General features: G+C 39.4%; 1 protein-coding gene across 1 annotated transcript in view; it reads right to left on the bottom strand.

The window, feature by feature from the left end:
- LOC122796644 (copine-3-like) overlaps positions 1-17,313 on the bottom strand; it is a 1,024,312-nt gene that overhangs the window by 908,009 nt on the left and 98,990 nt on the right. Inside the window, 1 exon segment of the mRNA XM_044065281.1 lies at positions 15,871-16,006. Coding sequence (XP_043921216.1) covers positions 15,871-16,002 — 132 coding nt within the window. The 5' untranslated portion in view covers positions 16,003-16,006.

The following is a 17,313-nucleotide window of genomic DNA, read 5'->3' as shown; positions in this document are numbered from 1 at the left end:
TGTGCCAGTGAGGAGTCTCACTGGGACACTGGAGAGACACAGACAGACAGAGAGAGAGAGAGAAATCCACACCCTGGACTGAGTGTGTTCTCTGTGTGCTCTTAAGGGAAATTGGGATTGATGCAGACAGCTGCATCTGGAAATACTGGGTGTATCCATTTTTGTTCCAAGTGAATGTCTCTTGGCAGCGTCAGTGGTGAGGATTCAGGCTCCTTGATTACTGGCCCAGATGGGGGGGGGGGGACATCAAACCTGGCTCAACAACGTATCTGTTCTACAGTCCTCACACATACTGTTTTGGGGTTCTGCCATTCTTCAGCTCCACTTGTTTCTTCCTGAGGTGAATCAGTGCCCTTTCCTTAGTAGGAGGAAGTCTACCTAAGTTGCATGTGGCCACTCTTGTATGTGATCTTCTGTCTCATTTTCTGAACCATGTATTGGCCAATATCAAGCCATTTGTCAGACAGAAGTCTAGAATGGCTTCTCCTTCTTTATTCCTGTTGACCCACCCATGTGGACCCAAGCAGTCCCCACATCCTGTTCAGTCTGTTCTGATATCTGCTTTCAGCCCCCACCCCCACCCCCCACATTAACAACACCAGTTTATGTTGTCCTGCTTTATCTTGTAGGTCCTGCAGCTGCTGCCTGACTGCACTCTTCTGCTTGCTATCACAACCCTGGTGTGGGGCTCAGGCTGAAATTACAAATATTGCCCTATCCTTACACTGCAGTCTGACTGCCATGGATCTGTCACTAATTCTGATAACATATCTCACTGTCTTGTGAAACTTCTCCCTCTCAGAATTCCAACAACATTTCTAGTATATCCTCTTCCTGAGTAGCAGACTCTGGATCTCAAGCCAAGTAGCTTTGCTACACTGCCCTTCCATCTTGTCTCTTGAAAACAGAGAACATCCAGCCTCCTACTTCCCTCTTGTCATCCACTTCCAAGATCTATCTTGTCAGTGAACCTACTTTGATTGTATCAATTATTAGTTCACGTTTGGAAAGTTGCTTTTGTTTTTTTTTTTACATCCAGCTTCTGCTCAACAGTGCTATCCCAGGTAACTCAAGCTGGCCAAATGGAAATCAGCCAGCCAGTGGCTTACTGACCCAGGCCTGCTAGGCTTCATGGCAAGCAAATACTGGCCAAAAGGGGCACATAGACCCTTTTCACCATTATCATGGGTTCTTTGAGTAGGTTGGAGTAGGTCAGGTTCTAAACACACTTATCACTGACAAATATCAATGATCATTTTTGGCAACATTTGTCAATGTGACCAAATCACCTACAGCTCACAGTCTGCAATCCATGTACTCCTGTCTACAGGATAATGTGCAACACAGCTGATGCCCAAAGTGGTTAGTCTATACAACTCTTCCCTTATAGGCACCATCTAGAATCTGTGCTGCTGCCCACAACTCTATTCTACTCCACTCTTGGATGAGTTTGAGGTGGAAACACTCAGCATGGTTTTAGGAAGAACTGCACAGAGACTCAGAGAAAACTCCATATAGGCCCTGGCCAGTACAAGATAATTATTGGTCTGCAGTTTGTTAGTTCAAAAGATTTGCTCTTTGACATAAACAAATAATGCAAGACTGATTCTGTCACTACTTAACAATCACAATGTAACAATATACATTTTGTACCACTTCCACTTTTTCAGATTGTGGTTTCAGAAAAAGTACAGTTTTGTACCTACCATAAATGTAGATGTTTGAGTGCTAATACAGCTGCAGTCATAACAGATGGGTTCTCCTGCCGTCAGGCGGGTCCTTGGTCGGCCGAATTCCAAAGTCTAGGTCCGGCGTCGGTTGTCGTCGCTTCTTCCCTGACGTCAGTGCGACAGGGGTATAAAGGAACCAGCCGACGCCATTTTCTTCAGTTTTTCTTGCCCCAGATGTCAGGTGCCCCCAGAAGGAAGGCAATAATAAATTTGTGTGATAATGCAGTGCTATATAATCAAAATACAGTAGTTGCAAGCAAATACATCATAAATGAAAACCCCAATCAGGTTGTATGAGGATGTGTTAGCCTATAGGCCTGTCCCAAGAGGGGAAGGAGGGAGGGAAACCTGGACTGCAGCTGTATTAGCACTCGAACATCTACATTTATGGTAGGTACAAAACTGTACTATGTTCATCGTGCATACAGCTGCAGTCATAACAGATGGGTAGAATCCCAAAGCTAAGAAGGGGTGGTAGGCACTAGTTGGAACTAGGAGGAGCCAAAATGCCCTGCAAGACTGCAGTGGCAAAGCCTGCTCTAGATTTGGAGTATAATGGTAGGTTGTAGTGCTTGGAGAAGGTATGCACAGAACTCCAAGTGGCTGCTTCCAAAATATCCTTGGTAGGAACTCCTCTGAGGAAGGCTGCAGAGGTGGCTGTGGCCCTGGTGGAATGAGTTCTAATGCCTGTAGGAACAGTTTTGCCATGAAAGGAGTAGCAAAAGTATATGCAGTGGGCTATCCATTTTGAGATTGTCTGTTTGGATATTGACTTTCCTTGAGTTCCTACCGCATAGGCCACAAAGAGCTGTTCTGATTTTCTGAAAGGCTTTGTTCTGTCCAAATAATAACGCAGCTGTCTGTGGATGTCCAAGGAATGTAGTAATCTCTCCCCTTTGTTTTGAGGATTAGGATAAAAAGTAGGTAAATGTATGGCCTGATTTAAAGCTACCCTGGATACCACTTTAGGCATAAAGGACGGGTTGGTTCGTAAGGAAACTCTGTCCTGATGGAAGATGATAAAAGGCTGGACAGCCATGAGAGCCTGTAGTTCTGAAACTCTATGAGCTGAGGTGATAGCCAGAAGGAAAGCTGTTTTCCAGGACAAATATTGCAAATCTGATGAGGCAGCTGGCTCAAAGGGAGGTAAGGTCAATTTTTCCAGAATGAAATTAAGATCCCAAGCAGGTATTGGTTGTTTCCTTGGAGGCCTTAAATTCTTAGCCCCTCTGAGGAACTGTCTTAAGAGAGGGTGAGAGAATAAAGGTGGATCAGTGTTGTATTCTGCAGAAATGGCTGAGGCATGTATTTTAATGGAGGAGAAAGAAAGTCCACTGCTTAGCAGTTCAGCCAAATATTGTATTATTTGAGGTAAATTCAGTTTTCCAGGATCCTGGCCCTTTTTCTCATTCCAGACACAAAAACGTTTCCATTTTGTGGAGTAAGCTTTTCTAGTTGATGGTCTTCTGGCCTCCAAAATGACATCCTGCACCTCCTTGGAGAGTAGGGCCTGTTGTGATGCTAAGGAATCTTCCATGCGGCTAGATTGAGTGTTTTAGCTGGCTGTGAAGAGTTTTGAAACTGTGCTGAGTCAGAAGAAGAGGCATTAGAGGCAGGGTCCATGGTGGGGAATGCGTCAGGCTCCTCAGGAGTGGGTACCAGTGTTGCCTTGGCCAGTCCGGAGCAATAAGAATCATCTTTGGTCTGTCTGCTTTGGTCTTTAATAGAACTTTGGGCAGCAGAGGAAGAGGAGGGAAGGCATAAACTGTCATTGATGTCCAACTGAAAGAAAGAGCGTCCACTCTCCAGGCCTTTGTATGGAAGATCCTTGAGCAGAATTTTGTCAATTGATGATTCTTGTGGGAGGCAAAGAGATCTATTTCTGGCCTCCCCCATTCTTGGATTATTTCTGTAAAAACCTTTGGATGCAATTTCCATTCGTGTGGATCTGTCATATTCCTGCTTAGGTTGTCTGCCAGCGTGTTTTCCTTGCCTGGCAAGTACTGTGCTTGTAGTTCCATTTGTAAGTCCATGGCCATGTTCCAAAGTGACATGGCCAGTCTGCATAGGGGTAAGAATGTGTTCCTCCCTGTTTGTTTATGTACCACATAAGTGTGGTGTTGTCCGTTTTTATCAATAATTGACCTGGTTGTAGAAGGTCCTTGAAAGCTATAATAGCATTTATTACTGCTAGCATTTCTTTTTGATTGATATGAAGGTGCTTTTCTTTTGGGACCATTTGCCCTGAATGCACCGATCTGTCATGTGCGCCCCCCAGGCGTAGTCCGAGGCGTCTGTTGTGATGACTTGATTTGCTTGAGGCTTGCTGAATGGAAGACCTGTGTTTGTTTGACATGCTTGAGCCCACCACAGAAATTCCTTTTGCAGACATGGAATTAGTGGTATTATTGTTTCCAAACTGTGGCTGTGTTGAGACCATATGTTTTTCAGGTACCATTGTAGTTTCCTCATATGCAGCTTTGCACATGGGATTAGTAAGATGCAAGATGCCATGAATCCCAGAGCCTGCAGGATTTTCCTTGCAGTCAGCCTGGTGCAATTTGCTAGTGTTCTGAAGTATTGTATTAGTTGCCCCTGCTTCTCTGGCGTGAGGTAGGCCATCTGGGTGTTTGTGTCCAATTTGGCACCCAGGAAAATTATCTTCCGAGAGGGTATTAGCCTTGATTTCATTTTGTTGACTGTGTATCCCAGAGATTTCAATAACATTATTACATAAGCCAGATGTTTCAGAAGAATGTGCTTGCTGTCCGCTTGGATCAGGCAGTCGTCCAAATAGGGGTATATTTGTATCCCTTGAAGTCTGCAGTAGGCAATTACTGATGCCAGGCATTTCGTGAATACTCTGGGTGCAGTAGATAAGCCAAAGGGCAATGCAGAGAATTGATAATGGGTTGAACCTGCAAGAAATCTGAGGTACCTTCTGCAATTTTGTCTGATTGGGACATGCAGGTATGCCTCCTTGAGGTCCAATGTTACCAGCCAAGACTCCTTGCCCAGCATGGGAAGAAGTTGCTGTAGAGTGAGCATCTTGAATTTTGGTGCAGTAGAAATGTGTTTAGGATGGATAGATCCAAAATAGGTCTCCAATCTTTTCCCTTCCTTGGCACCAGAAATAGCCTGGAATAAAAACCTTGACCTTGTTCGTGTGTAGGTACCTCTTGAATAGCTTTCATGTTTATGAGATCTGTAATTTGCTTTTGTGCCTCTGCCCTTTGATTGTGTGGCAGGTTTGGCATGCCTCTCATTTTGGAAGGGTGTGAAAATGGAATTTGTAGCCTCTGTTTATAATGTCCAGGATCCATTTGTCCTTTGTGACAACATGCCAATTTTTTGAGAATAATGCCAGCTTTCCTCCTAAGGGGCTGCCATTTGAAACCTGGTTGGCATGCAAAGGGGAAAGTCATTGGGTTTGCTTTCTGAAAGATTGCGAGTTGTCCTCACCACCTCTTTGTGTAGGAGCTTGCCATTGTCTGCCTCTATACGATCCTTGGGATTGTCCTCTGCCCCTCGGGCGCCTGTATCTGCCTCTTTGGGGTCTGTCTGTGGCAGGAAAGGACCAGTTTTTGGAAGGCCAATTTCTACTAAAACGTGGGGGTTGAACCTGTAGAAATTATTTCACAGTTTGCATTGATTTAGCCTTTTCCTCCATTTTCCTTAATACCTCCTCAGCATTTGCACCAAACAGTACATCCTTTTGAAGAGGGGCGTCTAGTAATTTAGCTTTGACATGATCAGGCAAGGCTTGTTCCTTGAGCCAGGCATGCCTACGTATGACTGATCCTGTAACAGCAGCTCTACATGAGGCCTCTAGAGCATCAAAACCACATTGTAAGGTATGCTTACCCACTTGTTCTACACTATGCATCAAATCCTGCAACTCCTTCAGGTCTGGTTGTTCAGGTTGTGACATTTTACTCTTCAATTGTGATAACAAAAACTGTTGGTATTTTAGCATATGAAACTGACAGTTTAAGGCCCTCATGGTTAAGGTAGCCGAGGTATATACCTTTTTCCCCACCTTTCTAAGGATCTGGAATCTCTCTCGGAAGGCAATGGATTTTTGGCAATGGAGGCCTTAACTCCCTTGGGGCCCTGTGAGATGGTTTCTGGGTCAGCAGCATGGCTTTTGTAAAGAAATTGGTGTGAGTCAGGAACCCTGTAGTACCTGTCAGGCTTAACTGGAGCTGGAGGTAGAGAGTCCGGGTTAAGGCAGGCCTCCGAGTAAACATCATCTAGGATGTCCAAGACAGGAGGAATAGCCAGAGGTCTATGCTGAGGTAACAAGAGAAATTCCCTGAGCCTTTTCTTGGAATCTGAATAATCCTGGCCTTCCCAGTGGAAGTGTTCCCTTAAGGTATGCAAAGTTTCCCCAAAAGAGTAATCCTCAGGGGGGGATACAGAAGGGATGGACTCCTCTGCATCAGAGTCTTCAAAAGGGGAGTAAGAATGTTCCTCATCATCAGAGTGCTCTGAAATAATGGAGCCCTGATCAGAGGAGGGGGAATCTTCCTCCACTCTGGGCCTTTTGTCCGATGGGGGCTGAGAACCTCTGATTAGAGTAATTAAATCCTCAGCCATTTTAAGCATCTGTTTCTTAGGCATGGGGCCTGGAGATGGGCCCTGTGTAGCTGGTCTCTTAGAGTGCATGGTTGCTTTAGACTTTGTGAAAGCCTTGATGGAGAAAGAAGAGGAAGGTCTGAAGACACCTTGAGTGGAGGTGGACCTGTCCACATTCTGAGTTTCAACGCCAAGAGTGGCTTCGGTATCTGTAGTCGGGGTGTGGGCCGAGGAGCCTGCGACCTCGGGCACAGGAGACACCGTCAAAGAAGTGTCGTCGGTAATCAGGGGCTGAGTAGGCGCCTCACTGAGAACCGGACCACGTGTAGTCGGCTTTGGCGTGGTGTCGGTAGAGGCTGCGGACCTCGTGTTTCGGTCCTTGTTTTTGCGTTTTTTAGACAAAACCGGAGTCGGAGTATCCGACGACATAGTATAGTTAAATGCTTTCCCAAAATAATGCTGGGCGAACTCCGCCCGACGCTTAATAGTGCGTTTGTTGAATGTAGCACAAAAGCGACAGACCGAGACGTCGTGGTCTGGGCCTAAACAAGGTATACAGAGGGAACAGAAATCCTTATGCGGTATTTGCTTCCCACAAGAAATACAATTATTAACTTTGTCTGACATCGGTCTGAGGCAAGAAAAGTTTCCCCAACGGGGTACTTAGCTTTTAAGAAGACTTCAATTTCCAAATTTCCTAATTTCAGGAGCTGGCCGACCGGTACTTGCGAACTGCTTCTGCTTCGGGCACCGCGCGGCAAGAAAGACTGAAGAAAATGGCATCGGCTGGTTCCTTTATACCCCTGTCGCACTGACGTCACGGAAGAAGCTACGACAACCGACGCCGGACCTAGACTTTGGAATTCGGCCGACCGAGGACCCGCCTGACGGCAGGAGAACCCATCTGTTATGACTGCAGCTGTATGCACGATGAACATCCTTTGTCTGCCACACAGCCCAAATAAAGTTTCTGCCATGTCTAACTTGCACTTTGCTGGATTAGCTGTAAATGCAGCCTGACGAAGAGAGTTAAAAATGCTTCAACTGTGAGAAAATGACTCTCCCAAAACTGAGTCTAAGGCAATGGCAGAACACTGAGCTACAAACTATCCTCAAGTCCTCAAAAGTGGTTTGAACATTACAATATTGGGCCCCAAAGTACACTTTAACTACTTTATTTGTATCCCACTTAGTATTGATTCATGTAACATCAAAAAGATAACTTCTAATAACTAGCAAGTACTACTGGGATATAGTGAATTACATGAAAGTTTGGGAAACCAAGCAAAATTTACTGCAAAGGTGCTGCAATCAACAAAACGAACGTGGAAAATCTATATATACGACAAAACGTCCAAAGTCCAAAGGAAACAAAGTTTATTAAACCTCTAGCACATCGGCAACACTGCCTTCACAGGAGCAGAAACACAAATCACACAAACACGTCTTATATAAAACAATAAAATTAGTTAATTACCTTCATCAAACAATTAATACCATATTAATCAAATTAAACCTTTCCAATTACATTCTACATTGATGCCAGTAGGGGTCAGGGTAGCATACTTAAGTATATATATTTCCTTATAAAAAAGTTGTTTCTTAATATCCATACAAACTGCCTTTGAAATAACCTGTTCTAAAATTGTACCCTGAAGTCCCTCTGGATTACCATTATGTCATAACTTAAAATGCACAGCAAGTGGGCTTTCAAGTTTACTATTATTTTATATCTCGCCCATGCTCTTGCAACCTACACTTGAAAGCCCTCTTGCTCTCTCCAATACAGACCACATTGCACAGACACTTCAAAACATAAACAATAGAAATGCTATCACAACTAAACACCCCATTTGTCCTAAAATATATATTACTTTATCAAAAGTTCTAACTATAAACTTACAACTAATACATTTATTACACGGAAAGGTTCCCAGTAAAATAAGATTCCTATTTATAACACTATTAGGAACCATAGATTTATTGGGTACTGTAATGTCCCTAATACTTCTCCCCCTGCAAAAAGAAAATAAAGGATTTCTACACAATTTACCAAAAAATTCCTTATATTTAAACAAAAATTCCCAATAATATTTAATAATTTCCACAATCTGTTCAGTCAATAAATCATATGTAATAACTGCACATATTTTTTGTTGTTTCTCATTAGACATTCTCACAGTTCCTACCATACTATTATAACATCTATAATCTATAGGTTCAGTATCTGAGTCTTAACTCATTCTAAAGACGCAATAACCCAATTCTTATTATAACCTCTATCAATAAACATTTTAGCTGTCCTGTTCATTTCCCATTCCTGTTCAACACTATAATTACACAATCTCTTAACCCATAACAATTCTCCATACGGTAATGCTCTTAGCAAATGTGGGGGATGGCAACTATTAGCACCCAAAAATTGAACATTATGTCCTTACTTTCTGTTAATTCTTGTATGGATGCTGCCATTAATACCCCCCCAACATAAATCTAAGAATAAAGATCTAAGGACTGATTCTGTTACTACTTAACAATCACAATGTAACAATATACATTTTGTACCACTTCCACTTTTTCAGCCTGTGGTTTCAGAAACCCTTTGCCTGTCACACAGCCTAAATAAAGAGTTTCTGCCATATCTAACTTGCACTTTGCTGGATTAGCTAAAAATATAGCCTGACAAAGACCGAGAAAAATGGCTTCAGTACATGACTCTCCCAAAACTGGCTTGACTGAGCCTTAGGCGATGACAGAACACTGGGCTACAAACTATCCTGTAGTCCTCAAAAGTGGTTTGAACAATACAATGCTGAGCCCCAAAGTACACTATAACTACACTATTTGTATCCCATTTAGTATTAATTCATAAAACATCAAAAAGATAACTTCTAACTAGCAAGTACTATTGGGATATAGTGAATTACATGAAAGCCTGGGAAACCAAACAAAGTTTAATGACAAAGGTCCTAGAACCTGAAAGATTATCTAGAAATAAATGATAATATATCTAACAGTGCAGTCGAGAATAAATAAAATGGGACCTTCATGTGTGGCACTTGGAAATACTGCAAATTCGCTAAATGAGTATCCTTTCAAACAAACTTTGAGTCTGACAGCTTACTGCCTTTAGAATACAGAGGTTGTTGGATAGGTCTTCTTTGTAAATATTTTCTAGAAGAGGGAGAATTTCTGTAGTAGGGATGAACATCTGAGAGATATTCCTTTTGCTGTTGCTCCTTAAACTTTCCCTTTTTTCCCAAGACGTCAACAGAGCTAAAGAAGGAAGACCAGACAGAAAGCTTCATGTAACAGAAATCATCAGAATATTCAGGTAGATTCTCTGGTGACAGCAAGGCATATACTAGTATGACTATACCAGTCAATGACAGCTCTTGTAGAAGAATCAACTGCATCATAAATATGCTACAGTGCATGAAGAACCACAGACTCAGTACTCTTAACCTTAGAAAGCAACTCCTCCTTTTCTGTGGACACAGAACTTTGATATGAACCAGTTATTCAATCCCAGTGCCAAAGTACTAGAGGCATAAATTTTCTTGCCGTATACGTCAGACTACCTCATTTCCCTACTGAAGGATAAAATGCATGGAGACACAAAAGATGAACTAGGAGCCTATGAAGAAGATGGAACTGCCAAAGCAGCAGGATCCCAGTTTAGATTAAAGATAAGGATTCTCGTTATCAGATTTGTAAAGCAGATCAGCTGATCTATTGTCTGTCAGTTCACTATCAGAATGCTCTGAATTTTTATTGCATAAGTAGATTGATAAATTCACAGGTACTCCAAAGCCAATAAGTCTTATGACCATTTCTATCTTGCCAGTATCCTCTCTCAAGCCACATGTCCTTTCTCCAGGAGGGTCATACCAATAAATCCTGGGTTATAAACATGTCCTTTCACTGTTATTTTACTGATTTGTTGGTGAAGATTTAGGTTCCTAGTTCTAGTGTTGATAGAGCAATTGTACTTACTGAAATGCAGGAGGTCCATGACTACTGAGTCTCTAATAGCATAATAAGAGAGGCAGTGATCTCCTCTCAAAAGTCCGCAAGACAAAAAATAAAGGGATACAAGTTCCAGCCTTGGATACTAGTTTTGCAATGTTTAAAAAGGAACTCCCCCACATATTCTTGGATTTTAAGCATTTAAGAAAGTCTTCTTTTAAAAGACGAAGTAGATAAACTAAACCATTTAACATGTTCTCCTGTTGAAAGGGCCAGATTGAAAACACTGAGGAGGAATCAATGTGATCTGAATTTTAAAACTAAACTCATTCTCATCAGAAAAGCGTTCCTCTCCTTGATTTCTACCAGGCCTTCGAAGGTACAGATGGAGTTTCTGAATAGGAAACACGACCTATGTGTGTGTCCCAGAAAGGTACTAACATCAATAATACAGATTTCTCAGAGGAGGCCAAAAATACATCCTCTGTCAAAATATTATAATATATATCAGACAAAGGAGAGACCAGAAGAGAAAAGATTCTGGTCTGGAAATTGGCAGCCTTCAAAGAATTCAAGATTTCAGGCTCTTCCTACAAGAAAATCTGTGGCTCGGGTTCTTCCACTTCCAGTACAGTTTTTGGGTTAGAACAACATCTAAAAACTGGAGAATGCCAGTACGTTGTTACAAAAGGACTTTAATGAAAAGAACAAGCGTTTTCGCTCGGCTAAGTACCGAGCTTTCTCAAGTTGAAAATGAATTTAACAGTTACAAACAATTACATTATATAAGTCTTTCCCTATCATATGATTAGTTAATTAACTACTAATTTCAAGTCAATTAACTGTAAGTGAAAAATACTAATGTATTAAAGGAGTACTCATATTTAAAAAACATTGCTCAACTAGAGACATAAATTAAATAATCTAGAACTGTACATAACAGTGTATATATGTTAAATCTAAAAAAAGTATATATATATATATATATATATAAAAAGCCTATTATATAAACTACATTATCTAATATGTTAAAAATATTTCTAATATTTATAGTATATTTGATATATTTAATATATTTAATGTGTCTGTTAAAATACATTTATTTTAAAAGTAGAAACATGGTGAGGATTTTAAAAAACTTTACTAACATAAATATTGTTACTGTTAAAAAATCATATTACAACGGTAGACCCATGCAACAATCAATAATCTGCCTTACACAATATATTTACATATAAACCTATAAACGTGCTCTTCTAATTTTAAGAACACTGCTGATATTAACACTCTCATTTAAACCCGGGGCTCTACTTGCCTCCAACCTGAGTTGCCAGAAGAGCTCTCTATATTCTAGACTTGGTTCCCAGTCACCACCCCTGGCGTCAGGAAGTACTTGTTCCAATACTAAGAATTTGAATTTAAAATTATTGCAAACCAGAGAATGCTTATACAAAGCATTTGATTCTTTTTGTTTAGAGATGTCATACAAATGCTCGTAGATTCTCCTCCTAAAAGGCCTTTCTGTTTTGCCAATGTAGAAACTAGTGCAGGTGGTACAAAGTCCTAAATATACCACCCCTTTACTGCCACTTTGGGCTTAAACAGAAAGTTCCTAGAAACAATGTATACACTTGGGGTATCAAAGATAGTGTTACATTGTTTGCAGGCACCACATTTAAAAGTGCCTGCTTTGGGCAACTGAGTACTCATTCTGGTAAGGTGATTCCCTTCAAAAATTTCTTTGAGGTTAGTATCCCTCTTTCTAATAAACTTCGGATGTGGTGGTATTATATTTTTCAATTCGTCGTGAAGTGAAAGAACTGGCCAATGTCTGTGGAAATTTTTTTCAACTTCAGAGGAGTTGAGACAGTAAGTGTAAATAAAACTGCCATGAACATGGTCAAGCTTTTTGATGTCAGTGTGGTGAGCAACCACCTCTGTACCTAAAAGAGGGGGGTAGAGTGTTTCTCTACTGTCCATGACTTGTTGGGCCAGGGTAGTTAAGAGTGTTAAAGGATATCCTCTCTCAAAAAATAGGGATTTTAAAAAATCAATCTCTTCTAAAAAATCATGTAAAGTGCTAGACATTCTAGAAGCTCTTATAAACTGTCCTTTGACAATACCCTTTTTCTGGTAAAAGGGGTGTCCACTCTGAAAATGTAAATATGTATTAGAAAACGTTGGTTTCCTATATAATTTGGATTGGAATACGTTGTTGACTCGGTCCTTGTATAAGGGTTACATCAAGGTAGTGTAGTTCATCATTACTAATCGTATACGTGAAAGATAAAAAATGGGTGGTCAAATTAAGATACTTAAAAAAGTCCAAAAATTGGTCATGAGTCCCTGCCCAAAAAATACATATATCATCTAGGTACCTCTTGTAGTGCACTAAATGTTGTGCCCAGGTGGTAGAGAAAATAAACCTTTGTTCCCAGAAAAAGGGTATTGTCAAAGGACAGTTTATAAGAGCTTCTAGAATGTCTAGCACTTTACATGATTTTTTAGAAGAGATTGATTTTTTAAAATCCCTATTTTTTGAGAGAGGATATCCTTTAACACTCTTAACTACCCTGGCCCAACAAGTCATGGACAGTAGAGAAACACTCTACCCCCCTCTTTTAGGTACAGAGGTGGTTGCTCACCACACCGACATCAAAAAGCTTGACCATGTTCATGGCAGTTTTATTTACACTTACTGTCTCAACTCCTCTGAAGTTGAAAACATTTTCCACAGACATTGGCCAGTTCTTTCACTTCACGACGAATTGAAAAATATAATACCACCACATCCGAAGTTTATTAGAAAGAGGGATACTAACCTCAAAGAAATTTTTGAAGGGAATCACCTTACCAGAATGAGTACTCAGTTGCCCAAAGCAGGCACTTTTAAATGTGGTGCCTGCAAACAATGTAACACTATCTTTGATACCCCAAGTGTATACACTGTTTCTAGGAACTTTCTGTTTAAGCCCAAAGTTTTCACAAACTGTGGCAGTAAAGGGGTGGTATATTTAGGACTTTGTACCACCTGCACTAGTTTCTACATTGGCAAAACAGAAAGGCCTTTTAGGAGGAGAATCTACGAGCATTTGTATGACATCTCTAAACAAAAAGAATCAAATGCTTTGTATAAGCATTCTCTGGTTTGCAATAATTTTAAATTCAAATTCTTAGTATTGGAACAAGTACTTCCTGACGCCAGGGGTGGTGACTGGGAAACAAGTCTGGAATATAGAGAGCTCTTCTGGCAACTCAGGTTGGAGGCAAGTAGAGCCCTGGGTTTAAATGAGAGTGTTAATATCAACAGTGTTCTTAAAATTAGAAGAGCACGTTTATAGGTTTATATGTAAATATATTGTGTAAGGCAGATTATTGATTGTTGCATGGGTCTACTGTTGTAATATGATTTTTTAACAGTAACAATATTTATGTTAGTAAAGTTTTTTAAAATCCTCACCATGTTTCTACTTTTAAAATAAATGTATTTTAACAGACACATTAAATATATTAAATATATCAAATATACTATAAATATTAGAAATATTTTTAACATATTAGATAATGTAGTTTATATAATAGGCTTTTATATATATATATATATATATATATATATATATATATACTTTTTTAGATTTAACATATATACACTGTTATGTACAGTTCTAGATGATTTAATTTATGTCTCTAGTTGAGCAATGTTTTTTAAATATGAGTACTCCTTTAATACATTAGTATTTTTCACTTACAGTTAATTGACTTGAAATTAGTAGTTAATTAACTAATCATGTGATAGGGAAAGACTTATATAATGTCATTGTTTGTAACTGTTAAATTCATTTTCAACTTGAGAAAGCTTGGTACTTAGCCGAGCGAAAGTGCTTGTTCTTTTCATTAAAGTCCTTTTGTAACAACGTACTGGCATTCTCCAGTTTTTGGATTACGTTGGTCTGGTCTCGTTTTGAAGCTTGCTGTTCCTTGGTTTGGTTTCCTGTTACCCTTTATTTCTTGGTTAGAACAACATCTGCTGCATCACTGGCACTAATGAAGGTGCCAGTCTAATTGTGTTTGAGCCTTCCCCAGCACAGGTAGAACAGACTTCAATCCCCTGACACTGGTAGTCAGAACAGAAGTGTCACCCTTAGAAGTTGAACACAATGGAGAACAAGTCTTAGAATCTGTGGCAGACAAAACCGTATCCAACTTAAACTTCCTCTGCTTTTGCAGGCTCAACCAAACATTTCTTTCTTTTTCTCCAATGATCTAAGTCATTTCTTAGAAAAGAAAAAAAAACACCTTTTGTATACAAATTGTGGTAGCCTACTTGAAATATTCAGTGTTCTCAATCCCTGACAATGCAATCTGGGCACAAGAGAAAAAAAAAACTTTGTAGAATTCCTACGGCACTTTTATATGCAACATTTTAATTTATTTACAGATTTAGCTATAATGAAATAAACCACTACAACAAAAACCACATTCACACTGAAAAACAATAAAAGAGACTAAAACTAAGAGAGGGAAATCTGAGCAGCCACATTTTTTTTCTGGTGAATTGCCAAATCAGAGGTGTATGACACTCAAAACAGAATAACAAAGAGAAAATGCAATGATGTAGGACATTCTTTTTCCTTTTCTCCCTTCATCCACCTACCTCAGAACTATCAAACATTATTCATATTTTATCCCATTTCTTCTCCCTGACAGTGCTGTAGGACCACAAAAAGGAAGAAAGAGCAGGGACCAGTAGCCATCATCAGTGGTATCAAGGGATAAAACTCTGTGCCAGAAAAAAGAGTCATGTTTAATGATAGCCATGCCTTCATTTATTTATTTATTTATATTTGTCAAACAGGTAGGCGGGTTGGTACTTGGATCCCTTTCAGCCACAACTCAGACACAGTGGCAAGTTGAAATACAAGAGAAAATTAACAAATGGTTAATTCAAAGCAACAGCAACATATTGACTACTTACTTGACTCAAGAAATGGGAGACAGGACTCTGGAGTTTAACCATGAATCAGAATTGATATAGTATGCTCTATTAGATTTCCTTCAGCACCCACTAGAAGAAACAACTCAGTAATCCCTAGTGGCTGAATAACTGCAAAGAAGTCTGATAACAAAATAAGAAAATGAATTCCAACACAAGGATACACAAGCCAGTAATAAAATCCACCTTGTTGCAGTATGAAGACCCAGAGCCATGGATCCACACCAGTAGCAAACAAGAAAGGTTAAGCACTTTCATTCCCTTCCCACTTTAAAAGAACTTCATCAGAACAGTAAAAAACTTACTTCCTGTTCATTTTAAAACCTGTACATAAAATCACATGCCTCATTACACCCACCACAATCGTTTTTTTAGTTTCATTCTTTTAAATCACATTAAAGCAACACAAGTATGAAAAATATTAAATTACTTAAAATTCATCATCTACTACCAATGTTAAAAACACTTTATGTAATCGACATAAACACTGAATGTTTCAATAAACAGCGAACATAAAATCAAGCACAGTAGGTGATAAAGAAACAATCAGCAACATACAATACTCCGATTCAAACAGAAATAAAATGTTTGTATGAGTACCTCAACCCATTGTGTTCCACCAGCATTTATATAGAGTGCGCACAAAGGATCTGATTTAGACAAAATATCCTTATCCAACAGGTTTTCACATGAGATGGACAGCTCTACCTTTGACACACACTGTGCCGCCATTGTACTAAAAATCAAAAAGAAATAAAAACATGAAAGTTACTTTAGAAAGGGTGACAGCTATGGATAGTGTTTTCTACATGCAATGTATCTAAACAATAAAAATAAACACCCCATAAGGCACACTCCTGCAAGCTTTACTTCTGCTAAAATAAACTATAACATGGCAGAAAAAAAAAAACAGAAAAATCTGGATTAGACTAGTGGAAGACTGAAAAGTGGATATGTTTGCTTTTTTTAAACAAAATAACGCAAATGCTTATCTTGGAGGAAAAGTTTGACATTTCCTGCAGAAGGGAAATGTGGCTGCTATACCTTCCAAACTGTAAATATATAATGCAGTGTCTATCCTGACCAGACTCACAATAGCATGGCGTACTATTTTATATATATATATATATATATATATATATATTTATATATATATATATATATATATATATATATATATATATATATATATAAAGAATGCACCATGTGATGGTAGTCCTTACAGGTTTCAGCAAAATATATAAACAAGTGTCTGCAGCTGTAACAGGGTTTTCTTTACCTAGATGAATTAAAAAAGACAACATCACTGCTAGGCAAAAAAAAAGGCAAATAAAGGGTTTGTGAATTATATGGGCTTCATTGTGTGGTTGGGTGTAAGACACAAAACAAGAAAAAATCTGTCCTAAGAAATACTGTTCACTCAAAAAGTGTCACGATGCAATGAAAGCTAACATGTTACATAATGCCTGAGGTACTGAATCTTTTTAAGTTTTATTACTCAGCAACTTTGCCAGTTCAACATTCTATTACACAAAAGTAAACACATCAATGGATTCTAACAGGTTAAAAATGTTGCTTACACAAAGTTGTAGAGTGGTTAATATAACTGAATAAAATGAAAAAATAAATTCAGTATAAAAAAGTACAGTTGTGTGAGGACTTACCATAACAGTAGAAGTCCTACTGATCACAATTACAGTATTCCAAACAAGTGAGTTATCACCACTGATATTTAGACAGGGTTCCCTAGGACACACATCCAACGTGTGACCTCATCTTGAATGCCTACAGGTATATAGGCAGACGTATAACAGTAGATCCTCGGCCTATTTCCAAGCTAGTGGCTTGAAGACCTCTGAAAGAGTGACTGGTCAGCAAGGAGGGGCCAAGCATGAAATGATAAAATGCCCCCTCAGTCCTAGGGTCATATCTATGGAAAAAGGGGCTGAGAGAGAGAGAGAGAAAGAGAGACAAGAGATATAAAGAGAAGACTGTAACCAACTTAGAGGGAAAGGAGGGTGGGAAAGAATACTGCAACAGTGA

The sequence above is a fragment of the Protopterus annectens genome, chromosome 3.part0 (assembly GCF_019279795.1).
Source record: "Protopterus annectens isolate FY-2018-M chromosome 3.part0, PAN1.0, whole genome shotgun sequence".
Lineage (NCBI taxonomy): Eukaryota > Metazoa > Chordata > Ceratodontiformes > Protopteridae > Protopterus > Protopterus annectens.
The sequence above is the reverse complement of the archived record's forward strand: the minus strand, read 5'-3'. Positions and strand labels throughout refer to the sequence as shown.